The 20,563-nt window shown below is 39.7% G+C and overlaps 1 protein-coding gene across 1 annotated transcript; it reads right to left on the bottom strand.

The window, feature by feature from the left end:
* Positions 1-1,367: 1,367 nt before the first annotated feature.
* Positions 1,368-18,594, bottom strand: EED (embryonic ectoderm development). The gene is made up of 12 exons (XM_066570254.1): positions 18,471-18,594; positions 15,505-15,657; positions 10,151-10,243; positions 9,166-9,231; positions 8,347-8,472; positions 8,147-8,228; positions 6,502-6,593; positions 5,492-5,625; positions 4,298-4,403; positions 3,375-3,533; positions 2,754-2,827; positions 1,368-1,697 (listed from the first exon to the last, which is right to left on the bottom strand). Exons 1-12 carry the CDS (start codon positions 18,588-18,590, stop codon positions 1,571-1,573), a joined length of 1,332 nt encoding a protein of 443 aa, XP_066426351.1. The 5' UTR covers positions 18,591-18,594; the 3' UTR covers positions 1,368-1,570.
* Positions 18,595-20,563: the final 1,969 nt, after the last annotated feature.

The following is a 20,563-nucleotide window of genomic DNA, read 5'->3' on the forward strand; positions in this document are numbered from 1 at the left end:
TCGGGCTTCTACATGGTTCTGCCCAATTCTGGTTTTACACTTGGCTTCCTGACCATGTCCTCTTGACCAGACACTCATAGGCACAAGAAAGACCATACCGGCCATGTGGCTTGTGCAAGAAAAACAAGGTCCAAAATCCAGCTCAATTAAATACTTGTTTTGGATGGACCTGTGGTACTACTGCACTTCCCCAGTAGTAAGATCAAGGATTTAAAAGAGGAAAAAAGAAAAACAATTATATATTACAGACTAAAATTTGTCAACTGCTTGTCAGTCCATTGTTCTGGGCCTCATTTTTTTCAGGTTTCCAAGGACACAAATTAAAACTAGTTTAGTCATATTACTTCCAACTGCACAGGTAGTTTATCTAACTAGAGCATTTACAAGCTTCCCAAACTGTAACAAACAGAAAAAAGCAATATCTTGAAAGATGAAAAGTTAGATACACACTTATGAAGTCAGCAGCAGACAGGACTACTTAATCTACTGATCAGAAAGGCACCATAATACTAACAATGACAGTGTAATTGTATTTACATCATAACTCAAAACATTCTTCTCAAGTAATATGCTATGTTAAAGGATAAAGGCAGGGAAAGGGAAAAAAAGTATGTAAATGGTTCAGCCTCAATAAATGTTATTTACTTCCTCATTCATGTGCACACAGCTACTGAGCAATGTCCTGGACCACTTTCTTAACAGAGACACGAGCATTTCAGCTACCTGCTGACAAAATACACACAAGTTTTGAACACAGATTATCACTGCTAATCATTTCTGCCATCTTATCTATTTCCCCCTTTCATTTTTATTAACTGTACGCACATTTTAATCCTATATGAAATATGATTGATTTTAGAATTCATTATTCCTAAGGCAAGTAAAAACATTGAGGAGGTTATTTGGGAATACTGACAATAGAGACAATTAAAATATATTTCCAAAAACTAACTTTTAGATAAATGCAGTAACTAGACAGAACAATGTGATCCATAAGACAAAGCCAGTAATGTTTTTACCCCACTAGTCATTAACATATATGGTGAGAAGCAAATTCCAGTTTGAGATTACAAAAGATCAAATCAATTTCAATCTGCAACTAACTTAAAGAATGAGTTCAAAATATTTTTAGGAATTGTTTAACAATGGTTTATATTATATTCTTAAGAGTAGCATTTCCTTTGTGTTGTCCCTGAATAAAAGCTTCATTAGGTTTTATAAAGAAAGGCACAAAATACAACTGCAAGCATAAATATACAAAATTTCTAGCAAGTTGACATACATTCATGTGTTAACTCTAACAAAGAAATTTCTTAGGCCATAAGTGAAAGCTTCTTGTGGGAAATAATTAATATGGACAATTCAGAAAACTTTACAAAAATACTTCTTTTTATTAAAAGCAGCAATTTCAAGCAGAACAATACACAGAATGTAAACATCACTAAGTCCAGCTCCAGCCTGCCGAACCTTCAAGAGAGTCTACACTAAATGCATCTACTGTACTAGCATGTTAACAGACTATATTATAATTTGAAAATATATTTTCTTCTATGAATTAAGAAAAAGTACTTTATCGTAATCTGTCCCAGCGCCAGATACTGGCATCATCACACACAGCTATAAGGATACTGCTGTCCCTGCTAAAACTGGTCTGTCGGATGGCAGCAACACATTTAGGGTGAGTAAGAGTTGTACACCTAGAAAGAAAAGAAAATTATTCAGCTGAAATGTTAAATCTTCCTACTACATTATGCAGCACTGTTTCAGTAATCCCTTATTTATGTGACCTAGGAGGAATTGAAAGCAACAGGATTATGGCTTTCGTGGTGTATTTTGTATTCCAGATGAGGACTTGGGACAGCAGTTTCCTGTTCACCCACAGTTGTTTCTCATCCACCCAATTTTTAGTGAAGCAAAGATTGAAAGCTTATTGAATCACATTATTTAGGACTTCATAATTAGTGTTATTTCACAGGGTTAGGAATGAAAAATCAGAATCATGTGATTAAAGACTGCCACACTTCCAGGAATTTTACACATTAATGTATTCATTTATACATATTTACATGAATTATATATATATATATATATATATATATATATATATATATATATAAAGAGATGTATAATATATCAAATAGGGTATATAAAAATAAAATGCAGTGTATATCCATTTTATATACAACGTTTTTTGGCAGTGGCTTTGTTTGGGGCCTTTTTTTGTGTTCAGGCTTTTTTTGCATTTGTATGTTTACACACATACATACATACCTATATGTATCTAAGAGACATGCTGTGAAATTGCCTGGCAGCACAGGTGAGGAAGTGGAAAGCCACAGTGTTTTCTCCACACTGTGCTCATAGCTCACCTTTACACTCTCCATTTTTACTCCAGTCCTGTCACCTATCTCGCCTTTGTCATGTGCTACACCCACCTAGCACATCTTCTCCTAATGGCTTTGCAAAATTTCCACCCAATTAGCGAAAACTCTGTGAGAAATAAATTGCCTTTTACTGTATCTATGCATGGTAGGCAGCACAATCCAACTGGGACCTCTTGGCATTAATAAAATATAATTTATAAATCAGTGAGATAAAATAAACATTAACCTTCAGGGGCTCACAATGTTTATTTCCCTACTAATTATAATGGAAAGTAAGTAGTACAGTAAAGAACTTCTCTATAATAAGGAAAGAAAAAAAGAAAAGGACCCCAACTCTCTGTCTTAGCAAAACCAAAATAAAGTACTCACTTGGCTTTATGTGGATCCTCTATTTCTAAATCCCAAACATAAAGTTTGCCAACCTGATTGCCCAGAGCAAGCATCTTAAAAAGAAAGCAGAGGATAAAGAGGTTTTAAAATACTCCCTCAAAGAATAAAGTCAGAAGTTTATAAAGGCTATAGAGCTGATAAATTGTGCGTGAACATTTTAACATGAATGACTTAATAAGTTTGTTGGAGGAGTCAGAAAGGCTGTAGAACAATCTCTGCAGACAGGGGATGAAGACATCAGGAAACTTATTTCTGGTGGAAAATTAGTATTTCTTTTATGGAATTTTTCCCCACAGGCAGAACCCAGAATGAAAAATCTGGAGCTCTTTACTTGTAGCAGAGTACAGCTGTAGTAGGAATTTTGCTTTTTAAGTATAAGCTGCTTACCCACACATCCTGACAGGTGACAAAATTCTCAGCACACTCCCCAAAATCATTTGACACAAGATAGTAATTTAATCTGCAGGTTCATATGACGTCCCTTACAGCAAACCATTCTGTTTCTCAAATATCACATGAACCAAGACCCTTCCTATACCCATAAACATGTAACCAATGAAAAGCTACACACCTTCAAATACAGCAAAGTCAGACACATACCTTTTGCCAGAAATCCATTGAAAATCTCATGTACCATATGTCACACTGGCTATAATCAAATCTCCCAAGAATGGTCACATTTGACTCACTGGGCTTGATTTTATCTATATCATCTTCCATCTTGCCAGGCTTCCAGCAAACAATTGCATTTTCACAAGACTGGAGCGAAATAATGAAAAGAAAAATCACCTGTAATTTATACTGCAGAATCAGTCCAACTAGAAGCAAACATTTCATCTCACATCTTCCCCAATGACACTATGAAAAGCAGAACTGAAAATCTCACCTCTGCCCTTAGATCACAGCCATATCACCAATAACAGTCACTGTCCATGCTGGCAACCCGATGCCCTCCCAGCTTTGCCAGGTAATGGGACTGCAGGGGCCCTCCCTCACCCGCGTCAGATGAAGTCACCCAGATGGCTCAAACACAATTTCATAAGCAGCCTAAATATACATTGGTTTGAGGATTGTTTACCCAATCCCTTTGACTAACAGGTTGGTGCACTCACCAATTGCTGGCATCAAGGCAGTTGGACTGCCTGCTTTAATATCTGCAAGCCAATGCTACAAATGGACACAACACATAAATCAAAGTTACTCCATTATGGCTACTCCTCATCTCACTCTTTAGCAGGATCCCTAAATAGTATCTAGAGTTTCCTTTGTCATATGGTCTGTGCAGATCCTGGTTAGCCAGAAACCCTTTACTTGTAAGGGAGTACAGCTGTAGTAAGAATTTTGCTTTTTAAGTATAAGCTGCTTACCCACAGATCCTAACAGGTGACAAAATTCCCAGCACATTCCACAAAATCATTTGACACAAGATAGTAATTTAACCTAAGACCCATATGCTAATAAAATTGTTTAGGATCCTCAGGACCAACAAATAAATGTAACATAGCTGAAAAATGCAGCATTACCTTGGAAAGAATTAGGTCTCCCAGCCACCGTACACAGTCAACATAGTTTCTATGTATGTCTCTTGTAGAAAAGTCAGGAAAGTGAATTTTCTGGGAAACAAAAGGCCTATGGAGAAAATTGCCAAGTGAGGTTCAGAAAAATAAACGCAGAAGCACAAGTGTAATTTTTAATAACCAGTTTTAATATATTTTAATGTTAAAAGAACAAGCCCAGCTTTTTAACAGTTTTATAACAAAGTAGATTTTGTATGCAGCTTGTTTTTCTTTTTAATAGTAATAGGAACAGTCCTTGCTTTCATCCTCATTCCTAATGAAATAACTAAGTTTCTCATGTAAAAGACTGTGCTGAGTAAAACTACTCCTTCAGATGCTGAATACAATGCCTGTCACCAAATACTTCAAGAACTAATTAAAGCTCAGTCCTCCTGATGCTGCTGCTGCAACATCCAAATTGTTAAACAGAAATGCACACTTAAAAAAAAAAATCATCATTTTAAAAAAAGCACGCTAAAAAGCATCATTTAATATTTGGTAACATTACCAAAAAAAGCCAGAGTATTTTCACAGCTAGTCTCATTGCTGAACATGTTCACTGTGTTTTAGACTCTTCAATTCTCTCAATGGTTTAACTGCAAGTTAAGATCCAAAAGTTGAAGAACTTCATAAAGGAGGATTTATCTATCATGTATCTAATTGTTATGTTTACTTGATCATTTATTCATAGCTGAGGTCAAACCAGAGAATGATGAAAATTAAAGTTATGACTATGTAAATGGTTTTTTCCCCACCCCAAAGTAAAATAATACACAATAATTAGCTACTCAATATAAGATAATTTGACACATTTAATTACACAGATTTGATTCCCTTCTAGAAATTTTGAGATGAGATGATATGAAGAAAAGATACTGACATCTTCAAATGCATGAAATACAAGCTTTAAGATAATAATTTTAGACATTTTCTAGTCTAGCAAATAAGAAATAATTGAGATATTTAAAAATAAAAAATTTTGGGACTTTGAATCAGAATTCAATAAAATTCCAGTGAAGCAAACAACAATAAGACACACAATCTAGTGAGATTCAGCATCCACATCACTACCCAAAAACTCCCAATATGGAAAGGAACCTGGACTGTTGATAGGAGTATTCATGTGTTGTAAAGACAGACAAGGAGATGAAGACTACATACCTGTTGGTTTTGTTTGGGTTGTACTCATAAGACTCTTTGATAGCATTAATCATTCGCTTTGAATTAATTCTCCAGAGTTTTAGAGAGTGATCCATCCCACAGGACATAATTTTTTCACCAAGAAGATCGTAATCCTATGTATATAAAATAATTTTGAACATTCTCACCCTATGCTGCATTATATCAACTCAGATTTTATTCCATCATTTCCATCAAAACAGCATTTTATGCATAGAGCATGCAATAAAACTGAGTATTTCAAATAGAAAAACACTAAGAATGTAATCAGCTCACTGCAAAGCAGCACAGCATCTTAATAATTATATTTAGTCTCTCTCAAGAAAGAGAGACATATTCAACAGCACTGACAGACAGTGAATCTACAGCTAGTTCTCCTCTTTCACTAAGTTCCCTAGGAGCAACTCTGGCAGAATTCCAGGGCTACAACATGGGTGAATAATACAGTGTCAGGTTTCCTCCAGATGCACCCCTCACCTTTCACAACAGGTCAAATAACAGGAATGGAAAGAGTTCTTAAGAACAGCATATTAAAAGTTAACTATTCTAGTTGATGTTTGCTGGGTACCAGTGTCTGTTCACAGCCACTGAAAAACAATATAACTCAAACAACTTCTTTCCTTCACCACCATGTCTCTCCAGGATTATTTGCTTATGCTGCTTTGACTTGATGAGAACTCAAGACCTTCAAAAGTGGGACCATCATGAAATGTTTTTACTCCTTCTAGCCCCACTGAGCCCTGGTTTGCTCACTTCTAGGCTGCACCGTGAGTAAACCAGCCACTGAAACACACAGATCCTGTCTGCAAGAGGTGGCCACATCAATCAAACCAGCTGACATTTAAAGCTGTCTATCCTCTTAAAACAGTATTTATGCACTTCCAGGTGGTTATTTTAAAGTAGCTATAGTATCTAAACAGTGCACAGAAGGATAGAAAGTTGCTTACTACCCGTTGTAAATCTAAACCACTGCCCCACGGTCTTCCACTTACTGCACTTAACACCTCATCCCTGTGCCCTTCCACTCCTCCAAATATTGCAACCAGCGTGTCTGTCTGGATGTTCCACAGTCTCAATGCATGATCTATAAAGAACAAATAGAATTACATGCTGCTTTTTATATGTACATTTGAATAATATATTTCAGTTTAATCACTTTGAGTAACAGGTGTTTAGGTCAACATCAAAAATGCATTAAATTCTTCTTTTTTTTGGTTAGAAACAAAAGAACTGCGTTAACTAAAGTTGCTATTATAACTAACTTAACTGTTAAAAGTAATTCTGTAATTGAAAAAGCGTGCCCACCCCCTTCCCTAGGGAAAGTTTCTAGCAAAAACACACTTGGATCTTTAGATCATCCAAAAAGCAAAGGAAAGTCTGATCTGACAAATATGCTTTAAGTCAGTCATAAGAACAATTTTATGTATCAAAAAATGCTAGAATTCCTTTCTGCCATTCTAACATCAACATTCAGAAAAGTTGTGATTTTCAATTCTTTAACTTTTAGAACATTATTCTTGGTGAATCACAGTCAGTAAGGGAGAGAAAAACTGTTTACATAAATAATATGTATTCTAAAGTCAATTAGACTAATCCACTTACTTGAAGAAAGTTTTAAAAATTTCTAATGAAGAACCTCTAGTGTATCTCCCATTTGGAAACAGGAACTCTAGAGTATTTCCCTGTTGGATTCCACAAGTACTTTGCATTGAATTACAGCAACACCCAAAATCCTAGAAGGGAAACAGGTGGCCACGCAGTCCCAAATATTTTCCTCCCTTTTTAATAATCTCTCAGCCAAACAGTTCTAACAGCCCAAATATTCTCCTTCCTTGTGCCTTCTCAGCCATAGCACCGGAGAAACTTGTAGTACTATGGCTGATGTCAAAACGTTATTACAAAGAGAACCTAAAAAATATACAGAAACTGGATGTTTACAGACCCACAGCACCAAATTGACCATTACAATCATCAGAGAGCTTCCCAACTCCTGTTCTCATGTAGCTTCATCAGTAAGTTCAAATATACTAAAGTAAAAAGTCCCCTTAAGTGAATGTTTCCGACTCAAAAATTCCTGAAGGCTACCTCCTTGTGGCAGATCATTCCCTTACTTAACAGAACAGTCAAGATCAGGAAGTTGTGACTGTTAGAATTTTCTGGACAAGCCCATAAGACACTACACCAAAAGCCTCCTTTACTAAAATGCTTTTTACACAGAGTCCAATTAAAGTTCCCAAGCAACAGACAACCCAAGTTTTTCTTGTGAACAGGATGGTGAATGCTGTCTGCAATGTTAAGAGGTCCCCACTAGATGGCAACGTGATTCAACAACTGAAAAAACTTCAACTGCCCGAAAGCAAAGAGCAAACCCAAGGCTCAGGATTCTTCTTTCCTAAAAAGCAGCACTATTCACAATCCCTTTGCACCATAGCTGGAGTTATGGTTGTAGGCCATGGATTTAGTAAGTATAAAATATATAGCCATGTAAAAGCATGATTTGCTCTCAACTTTCAAAGTGAACTTGTTCAGTACCATTCGTAAAAAAAAAATTCACGAAGGTTTTTGGCCACATTCAAGACCAAACTCCAATCCAAAGTATCCTCATATATACAAAAAACAACAGAGGTTTTTCCTCACCTTTGCTTACAGATAAAAGAAGATTTGGATCTCTTGGATGGAATTTCAGTTCATTGATTGCATTTCCATGGCCCACGTAGTGCTGGGATAGAATTCAGAGACCAAGTTACCATTTCTCCTCATGCTTACATGTACTTAGAAGAAAAAAGTGTCATACCTTACTAAAACACAAGCTGTATCTTAAAGCTGTGAACACTCACCTTTATGCACTGCATTGTAATGGGATTAATTATCCTAATAATACCCCTGGATCCTGCCACAGCCAGAAGAGGATGGCTTGTATTGCTATCATATGTCCATGCACAGGTATAGAAATTTTCATCTGCCTACAATGCATCAAGTTAAGGATCACAGAACAAACAGGAGATTTTTTTTTTTCTTTTTTTAACATTTTATTTTAAATTAACCTGTAGCTATTTTATTTAAGTGCCCAGGAGTCTCTGCTGGATCCAATAAGAAAAAAACACACATTCAGTTATACACCTGCAAATACCAGCGACATCACCTTTTCTACAAATGTTGATTTCCTCACTTCTGTTCCATAACATAAAAGGAACACCTCCTCTTTCATGGCATCACCTCTGATTAGGAATAATCAATCATGACCAAGTTCACAAGTTAATGACTTGTGTATTGCAAATGATCAACACAAATTATTAATGCTACAGAGCATGAAACACAATCCTTATGCTTTAAACCCAGTTCCAATTCACAGGGAAACACTTTAAAGCAGGGAAACATTATACAAATATTAGTGTTGGGAAGATTAAACTGATGGAGAATCAGTTTTCAAATATTTTAATACAGTCTGGTCCCCGAGTCTGCGTTTTTAACATTTTTTCAATAGGAGGGATTCTAGGATGTGGGAAAGAGGCAAGACTTGGACCTAACATAAAGAATGCACCACATGAGCAAAGTATTAAATCACAGACAAAACATTTTCATGTTTTTTCCTCCAAAGCCTCTTGATTTTTCATAAAGAAGAAGCAAACACGTGGGTATTTAACTTAAAAGGATACATCAGCATCCACATAAGACTGCAACAGACGGATTTCTCCTTGGGAATGACATTCATATAAAGTAACCTGGAGAAAAAAAAACCAAAAATAAGTAAGTGGGAGAGACTGCTGCTTAGTTGTAACATTTCAAAAGGAAATCACATGCACCCATCTATTGACTGCCTGATGGGGAGAGGTAGAGCGCCTCTATGGTTTAGATTTCATCCATCATCCATTTGTTTACCAGGTGGAAATGGTTTGATAAAAGATTGCCCACAGCAGTTTCATTAAAGCACCATTCCAGGACTTGTCAGCTGTCCTTCCCAGATATTGAAGTCTATTATTTGAATTGCCTTAATAAGATAAACCCTTGCTGGAATTAATTACTGCAGTTATCTCTAATGTGACTTGGTCTTGTAATGAGTCATTGATACCTTGCTTAAACTTAGTGTTTCTGGTGACTTGCCAGGCAGAACAGACCTAGAAATGAAACACTTATTTATTCACAGCACTTGCATAAAACGCACTTCTCAGGGGTTATTTTCAAGACCGAAATGACATCAAACGTTGTTCAGAGGAAGTCTATAAATTCCCTCCACACAGGCCATGAATTTAGCTACTGAGCTGGCTGGCATCAGCCAGCCACTATTGCAGACAGTTCTCATCCTGTATATATGAGTACATTACTTTTAGATGACAATATTTATGAAAAGTAATTTTATTGAGAAGATACATTTAAGCACCTCTCTTCCTTATCCCATATGCATACTACTGTAAGACTTTTCTCTTTATTCCATAGCTTAATTACCAAATAGCTAGCAAGACTTCCTGGAACAATCCAAAGGATGCAGCTCTCCCAGATAACAGATGCTACAGATCTTAGAAATACATCTGTTTATATAAAGTATTGCATGTCCATACCAAACACAGGTAAAGGGATTGCTTGAAAACAGGAATGCATGCAGAACCACACAGAAGGTGGTATGATGAAAAACAGATTACTCACTCTGTTGCTGCCTACAGTGGCAAAAACAAGAGGATCACCTTCTTTACTGTGCCAGTTAAACTGGACTCCAAACAGAGGCTGGCCATGGTCCTCCTATACATGTAAAGTAAGTTTAGAGATAAAAAACCCAACAAAACCCACAAGCATATCATTGCTGTGAAATTCAACAGTTTCATTGACAATTTTCCCTCCTCAAACTAATGGGTTCACAGGCAGTATAATTTTAGACAGTGAACAGTTAACAATCATAGTTTTGTAACACCACATTTTAACTTGCCGTCTTAAAGGGAGGTTAAAGGAATATTCTGACAAACACACCCCTCCCTTTTCTTTCTCCACCAACCTTTTAAAAAGTAAATGGGAAGAACTGTTGTCTCAGTCATGCCTAGAAGCTGGCAGAACTCCCAAGCTGTATTTGCAGCTCTAGTATTTTGGTTTACAATTTTCAGTAAGGCAACCTCTGCATCTAAGGTCATTTTCTATCATAATTACTTATACCACAAGGATTTGCAACTTCACAGGGAAGAATTACCAGGAGAGAGAAGAATTATATTGGTATAAGGATGGAAAAGAGCCACATTTAACTATTACATTACAGTTAGGTCTTGTAACTTTGTCACAGACACAAGGAACTCTCTCCAGTGTGTCACAATACTGCTACAAAGTTCATGTCTACAAAATGTTTTCAGATCCCCTTTACAAACAGTTACCAGAGAAATGCCAAGTATTATTTTACACAACTTACATCAGTTTGAGAGGAAAAAAAAAAGAGGTATGTTTATGAATTGTGATGAATATGGTGGTGCTTGTTAATAATTGATAACAGTATTTTGGCCTGTCCTGACAGGATGTTTTCAGCAAGAATAATGTTCATTAAAGTGCCTCCCCACAGGGGACTGTCTGGGACAGTGCAGGCAGGAAGGAAGTGTCTCATGATGGCTGTTCAGCAGCCTTCAAATGGCAGCACTTCAGAGACAACACAAGAAGTACCAGCCCTGGCAGCTCCAGCCTATCCAAAACCAAAGAATAAATCGAGGAGGGGGTGTGAGTAGGGAGTCTAACACTCCTTAGAAAAAGAAAAGTAAAGGAAGTCTGGAAAAATTTTAAATAGCATTATTTACTGAGAAAGGCAGTATCTGTTATTAACAGAAATAACTAGAAGAGCTAGAAAGAGAAAGCAGAAAATCTTTCAGAGATTAAGGCCCTCCTGCAATTCTTAAGAGAGATAACAACTTTCAAAGCTCAATACAGATTAAAAAGAATTGTTCAAAGCTTAACTCAAAGTATTATCCATCATAACACAAAAGCAGAAACTAACGGCTTCATGAGATGAGGGATATAGGATATTAAGAAAGGGAAAAGTAGCAGGGCTCTTAGTAACCCCAGGACAGAAGGAAAAAGCAGGTATTCAGTATCTGTAAAGTATTACAGTTGAACTAGAAATTAAGAATGAGGAAAACCATAAGCCATAATATTGAATACACGTGGCCATGATTTTTTGTGTGCAATACATTTATTAATTTTACTTTTTAGCAATATATTTATTAATTTTACTTGGTAGCCTTAAATTCTGAGTATATTTAAGTCTTGTTCACGAGAATGGCTGAGAGATCAAATTGAAAATGCTTAATAAAGTTTTTCCACTAATAATAACTTGGTTTCAAATTTCTGCTTGAAGGAGTTCCTGCTGCTGAATAGTGAGTGTTTCTGACATATCACATGAAGATAATACAGGTAAAATGCATGGGCTCCCACTGCTTCATTGCAGAGATATATTAGCAGGTTTTGCATTTGTTTTTCTGGAACAACCTTGTTCTCTGTTATATGCCCTGTTTCTGATAAATTTAACAAAACATGGAAAGTGAAAAGCAGTATGTTTTTCACCCTCAAGATAGGATATTTTTCCAGCATATGTTGCAAAATGTTTCTGATTTTCTAGGTAGGACCAAGACTAAGGTGATAAGTAGAGATATATAACAGAGTGCTACACTGTTTCCATATTTTTATACTTGAGTACATACCTAAAGTATTTTGCAAGCTTTTTCAAAGAAAACCTAATTCCCTGGAAAAAATTACTCTGCAAGACAAAGGTCTTTATTCTACTTACTTCACCCACACTACATTTCTCACACCAAGTGCTACAATCTCCAGGAGCCTGACTGTACATATTGCAGTTTTGCTGATGTTTGATGGATGAAGCAGCCAGGCAGAGGCTCCTGCAGGAAGATACCAGGGTATCTGCAGAAGCTCTGCTCCTATTTAAACTCCCAACATCCCCAGTGGTCAGAGACAGCACACAGCTATTTTGAAAATACTTGTCTGCTCTAATTTTTGTCCCAAGTGCTAAACAATGAAGGAGATTTTCCACAACATTGTATTCTAGGTGCCGTACACGATGGTTATGCTCAGATGCCAAGTATGTGACACAAATCTGACATTGGTTTGTACAGACAGAAGTGACCCAGATATCCGTCCAAAAGTAAAATTGTGACATGCCATCTTGTCCCTGCTATGAATACAGGGCACGAAACCCAAAGTACCCAGGTTCTTCATGCACTAGAGACAGAAGGCAGAAAACAAAACAGACCTATTGCTACAAAAGCAAATAAATAAACAACCAATAATGAGTCTTACTCACTCAACACCAACTTGGGTTCAGTCAAAGAGTAAGATCAGACCTGGTTTTAGACAGAAAGCAGTGAAGTCATTACGATGGCAAAAATAATCACCTGCATGAATGCCTTTTAATCTGTGTCACCCACACTGCCAGTGGGGAACCAACAACCCACACGTGCATTTCCAGCTCCCAGAAGTGAAAGTAAGCCATTGTGGGCAGTGGGTGTAGTGACATTTAGTTTCCATTACACACCAACAAGCTAGAATTCTGCATGGCATTGCATACTGGTTCCCAGGTCAGGGGACAGCAAGGAGAAGCTGAGACAACACCAGGCTGCTTAGAACTTAAGCACACACCTAAGCAGAAGTAAAGGGTAGGGAAAATAATTGCATTGCTTTAAAGGGAGCACAACAAAGCAAAATATACACAGTTTTCTGCCAAAAGATCTATCAGCAAGATATAGATGGATATATGAGGATGTGCAACTGTGCTAGCTGTTAGCTGTATATGCTCATTTATAAACCCTATTTCCATTCAGTCCACAGAAAGCAAAATTTCTCAGTACATTTTACAAGTAACTTACTACTTCATAAAGAAAAAAGGCAGTTTTTTATTTCCTGACATTTTCCAAGATTTTCCATTTTTTCTCCATTATTTTTGTTTTCCTGATGCTTAAATTTCACCCAAAAGAACTCCCAAAGTAGTGTTTAAAACACATATTTAGCAAGCACTGAGTTTTTCAGGCTGAGTCATAACCATTTAACACTCAAAGCAGACAGTAATGGCCATATTTGTTTCCCAAAGGAAAAAAACTAAAAAACAAAATAAGACAGAAAACCAAAAGTACAAAAGTGGAAGAACATGTAATTTATACACCCCTAAAGAATATTAATTTCTATGATCTTTAAATCATGTTGACCCTTCATTAACTTCAATACCTGCATCTTACAGCATAGTTCAAAATCATATAAACTAGGGGATATATGACATGGTACTCAAAGAGTCAGAAGTGTCTTTCTAAACCCACATACAACATTCAATATTAGAGTTTTCTCCAGAGTCTTTGCAAAGTTAGTATGGAAGAACAGGAAAAGGAAGAGAGGCTTCCTCAGTCATGAAGTAAAAAACCAAATTTGGCTGCTACCTATGTCTTTGTCTAACATGCACATCTCTTATCATTACCTTAATTTCAGACCAAAGAGAAACAGGGGAAAAAAGCTAATAATAATACCCCACTTAATTGAAATGCTGCATTTATTCCCTCACAGCTTGATTCCACTTGCACAGGAATCTGTTCCCAGCCCTCATCCAAACCCAAGGAAGTCAGGGATTGCTTAGTTTCATAGCTTGGTCTTTTGGATCACCCTGCAGTGGGGTCTGGATTGACACTGGGGTGAGGGAATGTTTTGTTTTCCCAGAAGACACTTGGAAAGTAGCAACCCTTTTTGTCTGCAGACAGAAAACAAGCATGAGTAACAAAGCTCAGAACTTGTTCAAAGTTTGGGTGTCCAAAGATTGGTGTCTGCGTTTGAAGTATGACTTGAAGCTGCAAATAGCACCATCCGCGGGGGCGATTCACAGGAACTGCTGCCTACCTTGGTGAAATGAAACAACTTCCCTTCCTCCTACACCCTCAAAGGCATGGAGGCAATTTTTATACTTCAAGAACACAATAAGATCAATTTGTTTCCCAGATACCTTTGTCATTGTAACTTCATATCGCAATTTCACCAGTGGCAAAGCTCATTTAGAAGGTTCCCATGCTCCAAACCTTTTATCCCCTCCCACTCAAGTACCCCAGTGTCTCACTACAGCAGCCTGAAGACAAAGCTCAGAAACACAGCCACATCAGCACAGCTCCACAGTTAGGCATAGGGGGAATGAAAAAATACTCTTAGAGCAATTCTGCAGAAAATATCCACTGCTGAGCTACACAGATCCTCACAGAGTTTGCCATAACTCCCATCTTGCCATGTAAATAAACATGAAGCAAGGAATGAGAAAAAGAAGAACATCCTGACAGAGTAAAATAGTCATGAACGAGAAAACTCATTCAGTCCACCACAATCTGTCACCAGTGCAGAAGAAAACAGCACTATGCTAAAACAGCAGAACAGGGAGTAAAGACCATGAATCCACCTCTCTTAAAAGCACCATGTGTTACATGGGAAGACACATACTGCCTGAATCAGGTGCTAACACATGATCCCAACACTCACAATAAATTAACCAAATTGCACTACACAGTAGTTATGATATTGCCAGGGGATAGAAAATACCTGATCTGGTTAAGTGTGAGGAAAAAGCTACTCTAAGACTGTTGGGTGGGTTTGTTCTGGGCTTTTTTTCAACACGTAGAGAAATCTGAGCAGGTTCTGTGCTTTGCATGGAGTTGTCACAGGTTTTGTTTTAGTTCAATTTGTTTATCCAACTTCTTATATTTCAGTAGCATCTACAGCTTCAATGAAATACATAATCATAGCATCGCACAAAACTTTGCAAACTCTACAAAAACAATGTTAACTGCAGCACTATCTACTATTTCCTATTTCTCAGTACACTTTTTCTTCAAAACTTTGGCTATTCCAAGCAAGAAAAGTAACTGCTTCAAATCAGCAGGAAACATAATTGCTTAAAGATATTTTAAAGTATCTAGCTTGATGCTGTCTCACAGCCAACATTAACATTGCTGCCACTAAGTGATGCCCAGCATTCCCTGAAGCTCATGCATACCCACCTTGAGGCTATTTACACATTTGAAGGAATATTTGCACTTCTTCGACTTCCATTTTCCTTTCCCCCAGCTTTTTCTTCCTGGTGCATTAGGAGTGTTTGTTGGCGTATCAGGGCGCTCGGTGTTAGTACCGCTTTCAATGCTAACAGCATCATCCTGAAAACATTCAGAATCATACAGAATGTCACAGAGAGATCATAACTGCTGTATACATTCAACTGATCTTGCAGCACTTGGCCTTTTCACTTTTTCTTGTCACTCATAAGAACAAATCTCCCAGGACTTGGTGTTATTTAGATTCATGTATTTTAATCTAATGCCAGCATAATAGCATTCTTCTCTAGAAACAGAACATGAATCACATGAGGACTAATCCAAGAGGGAGAGATATGAACTGTGATCTAGTGATGTTTCTTCAGAATACTGGTAGCTGCTCTCAAGAAAATGTCTAGAGATAAAGCAGCTGCTTCCCCTAGGAAACATCTTTGATCCAGATGAAATGAGTACTTCTGAAGTACTGAAGAAGAGTTGCTTGTGTAAAAACATGAGGCCTGACCTTACCAAGAACCAAGCCATTCTGAGGCTTCTGTACTCACAGCACAGTTCTGCAGCAGGTCAGCATCAACACCAGAAGAAAGTCCCTCCTCTCCCTCCTACTCTTTTCCACAGACATTTACTTGTTTCCACTAACAGCTAAATTCTGATCAGCTAACTAATCCAACTGGCCCTCTAACCATTAGCATAAGATAAGAATGGGGAAAATTGAAAAAAAAAGGGATACACAAAACACTCTGTCCAGACGCTGAGATTTTAAATCAGCTTTGGACAATCAGCAGAAACTACAAATTCCTGTGTGGTCTGACTGCAGGGCACTGGTTAAAAGGACATTTCCCTGCACCACCTGTCACAGAGCACTTCACCTTCACCTGCATTGTACCTGCCAACTCTGCCAACTTCTGTATGAGTGCATTCAGCTTGTTAAAAATCAACTTTTCCCATTTTTTCTGGCAAGATAGTTCATTCACTTTCCATCACACTAGTGGGGGGAAAACAACTCATCCTAGGCCAGGTAATTTCTAAAGCTGAACTAAGGGAGACAGAGGCAGACAACAGCCTGTCACTGTAGGGGATTCATGAAGCTGCATTAGGAACTGCACTAGGAATATGGAATGAGGTCAACTATAAACATTAATACACTGCTTCCCACCAAACATTCATTCTTTGTCCCAGTTTCATGTCTCTATTATCAGAAGCCTGAAGAGGTGTATTAGTCTTTGTTTGCCCAACAACTCTGAAAGACAGGACATTCAGAGGACAAAAAGAAGGAAAGATACCACACAAGCCCGTAAGTGTACTGCCCAAATCTGGAGTCATTCCCTTCACACTGGACCCCTAAAAGAGCCAACCCTCCACTAATCTTCATAACCAATTTTACAGTTTTAAGTTTTCCTGTTTCTTCTCCTTTACCCTAAAAAAATTTCAGAATTTGCCAAATTCTCATCTCCCAAGCACATTTGCCAGAACTTTAATACTTGACAAGACTGAAGTTTTCTTTGGACTAGACATAGATACTGCCAACGTGAGAACACCAGGCAGCTGGTGTGGTGAACTACACCAGGTATCTGCAACTACCACATAACCAACAAACCTGCACACAGGACACCTGCAGAGCAAAATGCACCCTTTCTCCAAATCAACATCATTATGTCAACTTTTAAACAGAATCCCCCATCTTGCAGGAGTAGTGGAGTCCAATAACAACTCTTGAAAAAGGAATCCCTTCACCATTGAGGCAACCCACAGAGAATCAGAGAACTGTATAATCAGAGTGGTTTGTGTTGGAAGGGACCTGAAAGATCATCCAGTCTAACCCACTGCCATGGGCAAGGATACCTTTCACTAGACCAAGCTGTGTAGAGCCACATCCAGCCTGGCCTTAAACATCTCCAGGGATGGGGCAACCTATTCCATGCTCAGTGATAGCCTCCAACTGACAACAAATTAAGCCTGAACGTCTGTCACCAAATTACACTTGGATCCACAAATGCTGCTAAGCTACTAAAAAAAAACCAAAGAGCAGCAGTGTGGAACATCTCAAACCTGCCTGTCACCTCACAAGCACCACTTCCAAAGGCTGTGGAGGATGTGGTCCAGATCCCTCACTTGCTGAAAAAGTGCAGGAAAAGAAACTTACACACACTACAAAATACACACACCATAACTACACAACTTTTCTCCACACCAGCAACTACATAAAGTGACTGCTCAATACCTTAGGTTAAGTTTAGCTTTCAGATATAAAGTTATTCTACATCAATCACATTACCTTTGCTCTGAGCACTAGAATTTTACCTAACTTAGAGACTACAGACCCCATCCCTGCTGCCTTCTGCTGAGAGTAGTTTACGAGCACCGTCTCCTACTCCTCATTCACCAAAAGGCTGCACACATAAACTTGTGCTGCATGCTACAACGTGACAGTGAAGACACACAATGCAAAACTGCAAGAAAGATGGAAAATGCTGCTGGTTTGCAGGGAAAATTAAAAAAAAAAAGTCTGATGGTTTGAAGCAGAGTTCGAGACAGAGCCCGCTCGCAGTCTGGGCCTCAAATCCACGTGGAGGCAAAGAGGGAGTCTCTCCCCCAGACCCTCCCCGGTCTCTCCCACCGGGGGCCTCCCTCCGGCGGCCCCGAGGGGCGGCCACCGAGCCGAGACGGCCGGACTGAGACCCCCTTCTCCCCCTCCCCCGCCCCCGGGATACATCCGAGGGGTCCCGGCGGGCGATGTCCCCTCACGGCGGGGCCAGCGGGGGGGGGGGGGGGAGGGGAGGGGGGGGAGGGGAGGGGGGGGCGGCCCCTCCGCGCTCCCGCCCGCCCCCGGCGCGAGGCCCCGCGCCCGCCGCGCGCGCGCGCGCGCTCCCGCCGCACCAGCCCCCCACCCGTGCCGCCTCCCCCTCGCCCGGCCTCACGTTCTCGTCGCCGGACAGGTCCCCGGGGTTACTGTTCTCGTCGCTGCTCAGCTTCTGCTTCTTCGCCGGCATCTCTCCCGCCGGTGCCGCCGCCGCCGGGGCTTCTCCCCGCTCAGACATCTTCCCCGCCCCCCACCCACCGCCACGCAGCCGCAAAGCGCGGACGGGGAGGTCGGAACGGCTGTGCCGTAAAGCGGGCGCGCTGGCCGGGCCGGAGCCGCCAGGCCGGCGGAGCAGCGCCTTTCCCGCCGCTGGAAAATCGCCTTTCCCGCCTCTGGAAACGCGCCCTGTCCGCCGCCCCGGGAGCTCGGCGGGCGGCGGGGACCCCGCTCGTCCTGGGAGCTCAGCCGGGAGCGAGCCCGCGTGGTCACAGCGTGGCGGCGCCTGGCCGGCGCTGCTGCCTGTAGCCCGAGCACGCGTGCGATGGAGAAACAAACAGCCGCTTTCGCCGAGGGTGTCACCGACCCCTCTGTCCTTCTTTTCTCGTGCCCAAAGGGTTTCTTGGGGTTGGTTTTTTTTTGTGGTTTGTTTTTTTTTTTTTTGTGGGTTTTGTTTTTTTTTTTTTGTGGTGGTTTGGGTTTTTTTGGGGGGGGGGTTTGGTGTTGGGTTTTTTTTTTTTATTTTTTGTTTTTGGGGGGGGTTTGTGTGTGGTTTTTTTGTTGTTTGTTTGTTTGTTTGTTTGTTTGGGTTTTCTTGCTCCACAAAACTCCTTCAGTCTGCAAATAGTGTTTCCGGATAAGAAAGACAAGCTCTTCTCTGCTTCCTACTTCTTTACTCTCCGGCAAGCTCCTTCTACGGCTATAAATTAAATAACTGCACTTGCAGGTTTATGTGTGCTCATTTACTTATTCAATATACAAACCACAGGTCCCAGAGTCATAATAGTTATGAAGAGTAAAAAAATAAAAACAAACCCAACCTTCTAACAAAGGGGAAAAGTAATCTGCCTACAGGCACAGCATCTTATCTGCTATACTTGTAGAGGCAGAAACAAGTCTTTTCTCCCTGAGGGAGACATTCCAGTGTCAAAAAAGCCAGCTTTGAGGGCAGTGACAGAAGTGAGCCATGCCTTGTGTATAAAATTTAATCTCACATGAACTTCAGAGATAAAGAGGAAGAAGAGATATGCTTCAAATGGTGCATGTTCTATAGTGTTTTTAGCAATAAACAGTCTCAGTTCTGCAGAACTGTAGGCTCCAATGAAGCATTACACAACATATAGCAAAAGTTGGTAGTTTACAGCTAATAGCCCTCCATAGGTCTGTGCTGTTAAGATTGAGGTTTTGTTAGAAGTGTTTGTGGGAAAATATACAGGCTTGTTTCTAAAATACAGCAGGATTTTTTTTGGACTGATGTCTTGTAATGAAGACTAAAGCACAACTGTGCTGCAGATTTGTTGAAAGAAGGGCAGGCACAAAGTTTCAGCAGAGAGAATTTTGAACTTCTCCCTGTGGGTGCCCTTGAGCTACTGGGGAGAAGACAGCTCCCCTTTGTCCTGCAGCTGTCAGCTGACATGCTCCAGACGGCCAGCTAAGCTGCACGTTCAGCTCCACCACGTTTCAGCAGCTCACGAGGAAAGTGGAAGCCTCAGCCAGCCTGTGTTTCATGGCCAGCATGCAGAAAGGTTCCTCACCCACTCCCAGAGTCAATCAGTTCATCTCCCTCACAAACGGCTGTGGCCTGGCAGGTCTGTGTCTTCTAGATGCTGGGGAAAAGGAGATAGCTTCCATCCCAAGGTGATAGCTCTGCTTCCCTCTGGAGACACTGTTAGTCTAAACCACTTGCTTTTCTTTCACTTTCTTGAAAGACATGAAAGACTGGTGTACCAGGGGAGCTCAGTTTCCAAATGTCATAGTACATTTCATCTAGCTTCTATTTAAAGAGTTAGTTGTGTGGTTAGACATAAGCTTGAAAGTTCAGGGAAATTGCTCCAATTTGTGCTCTGCTGAGATTCTCTTTGGAAAGCCTCCATGCTTTTCTCTGCCTCAGTTTCTCAACAGTGCTACATGAGAAGCATTTCTTACATCCCAGAGGGATACTATGAAAAAATATAGTTCATTATTTGTTTAATTAGTATAATACTGCTATATAAA

This window comes from Molothrus aeneus, chromosome 2 (genome assembly GCF_037042795.1).
Source record: "Molothrus aeneus isolate 106 chromosome 2, BPBGC_Maene_1.0, whole genome shotgun sequence".
NCBI classification, from domain to species: Eukaryota; Metazoa; Chordata; class Aves; order Passeriformes; family Icteridae; genus Molothrus; species Molothrus aeneus.

What these genes read in the sequence shown, in the direction of transcription:
- EED (XM_066570254.1), bottom strand. Translation starts at nt 18,590, where the DNA reads ATGTCTGAGCGGGGAGAAGCCCCGGCGGCGGCGGCACCGGCGGGAGAG. An exon ending in GAGACCTAATTCTTTCCAAG is followed by an intron (nt 3,534 to 4,297) that starts GTAATGCTGCAT and finishes ATTTCGCTCCAG; the next exon opens with TCTTGTGAAAATGCAATTGT. An exon ending in GAGGATCCACATAAAGCCAA is followed by an intron (nt 1,698 to 2,753) that starts GTGAGTACTTTA and finishes TTTTCTTTCTAG; the next exon opens with GTGTACAACTCTTACTCACC.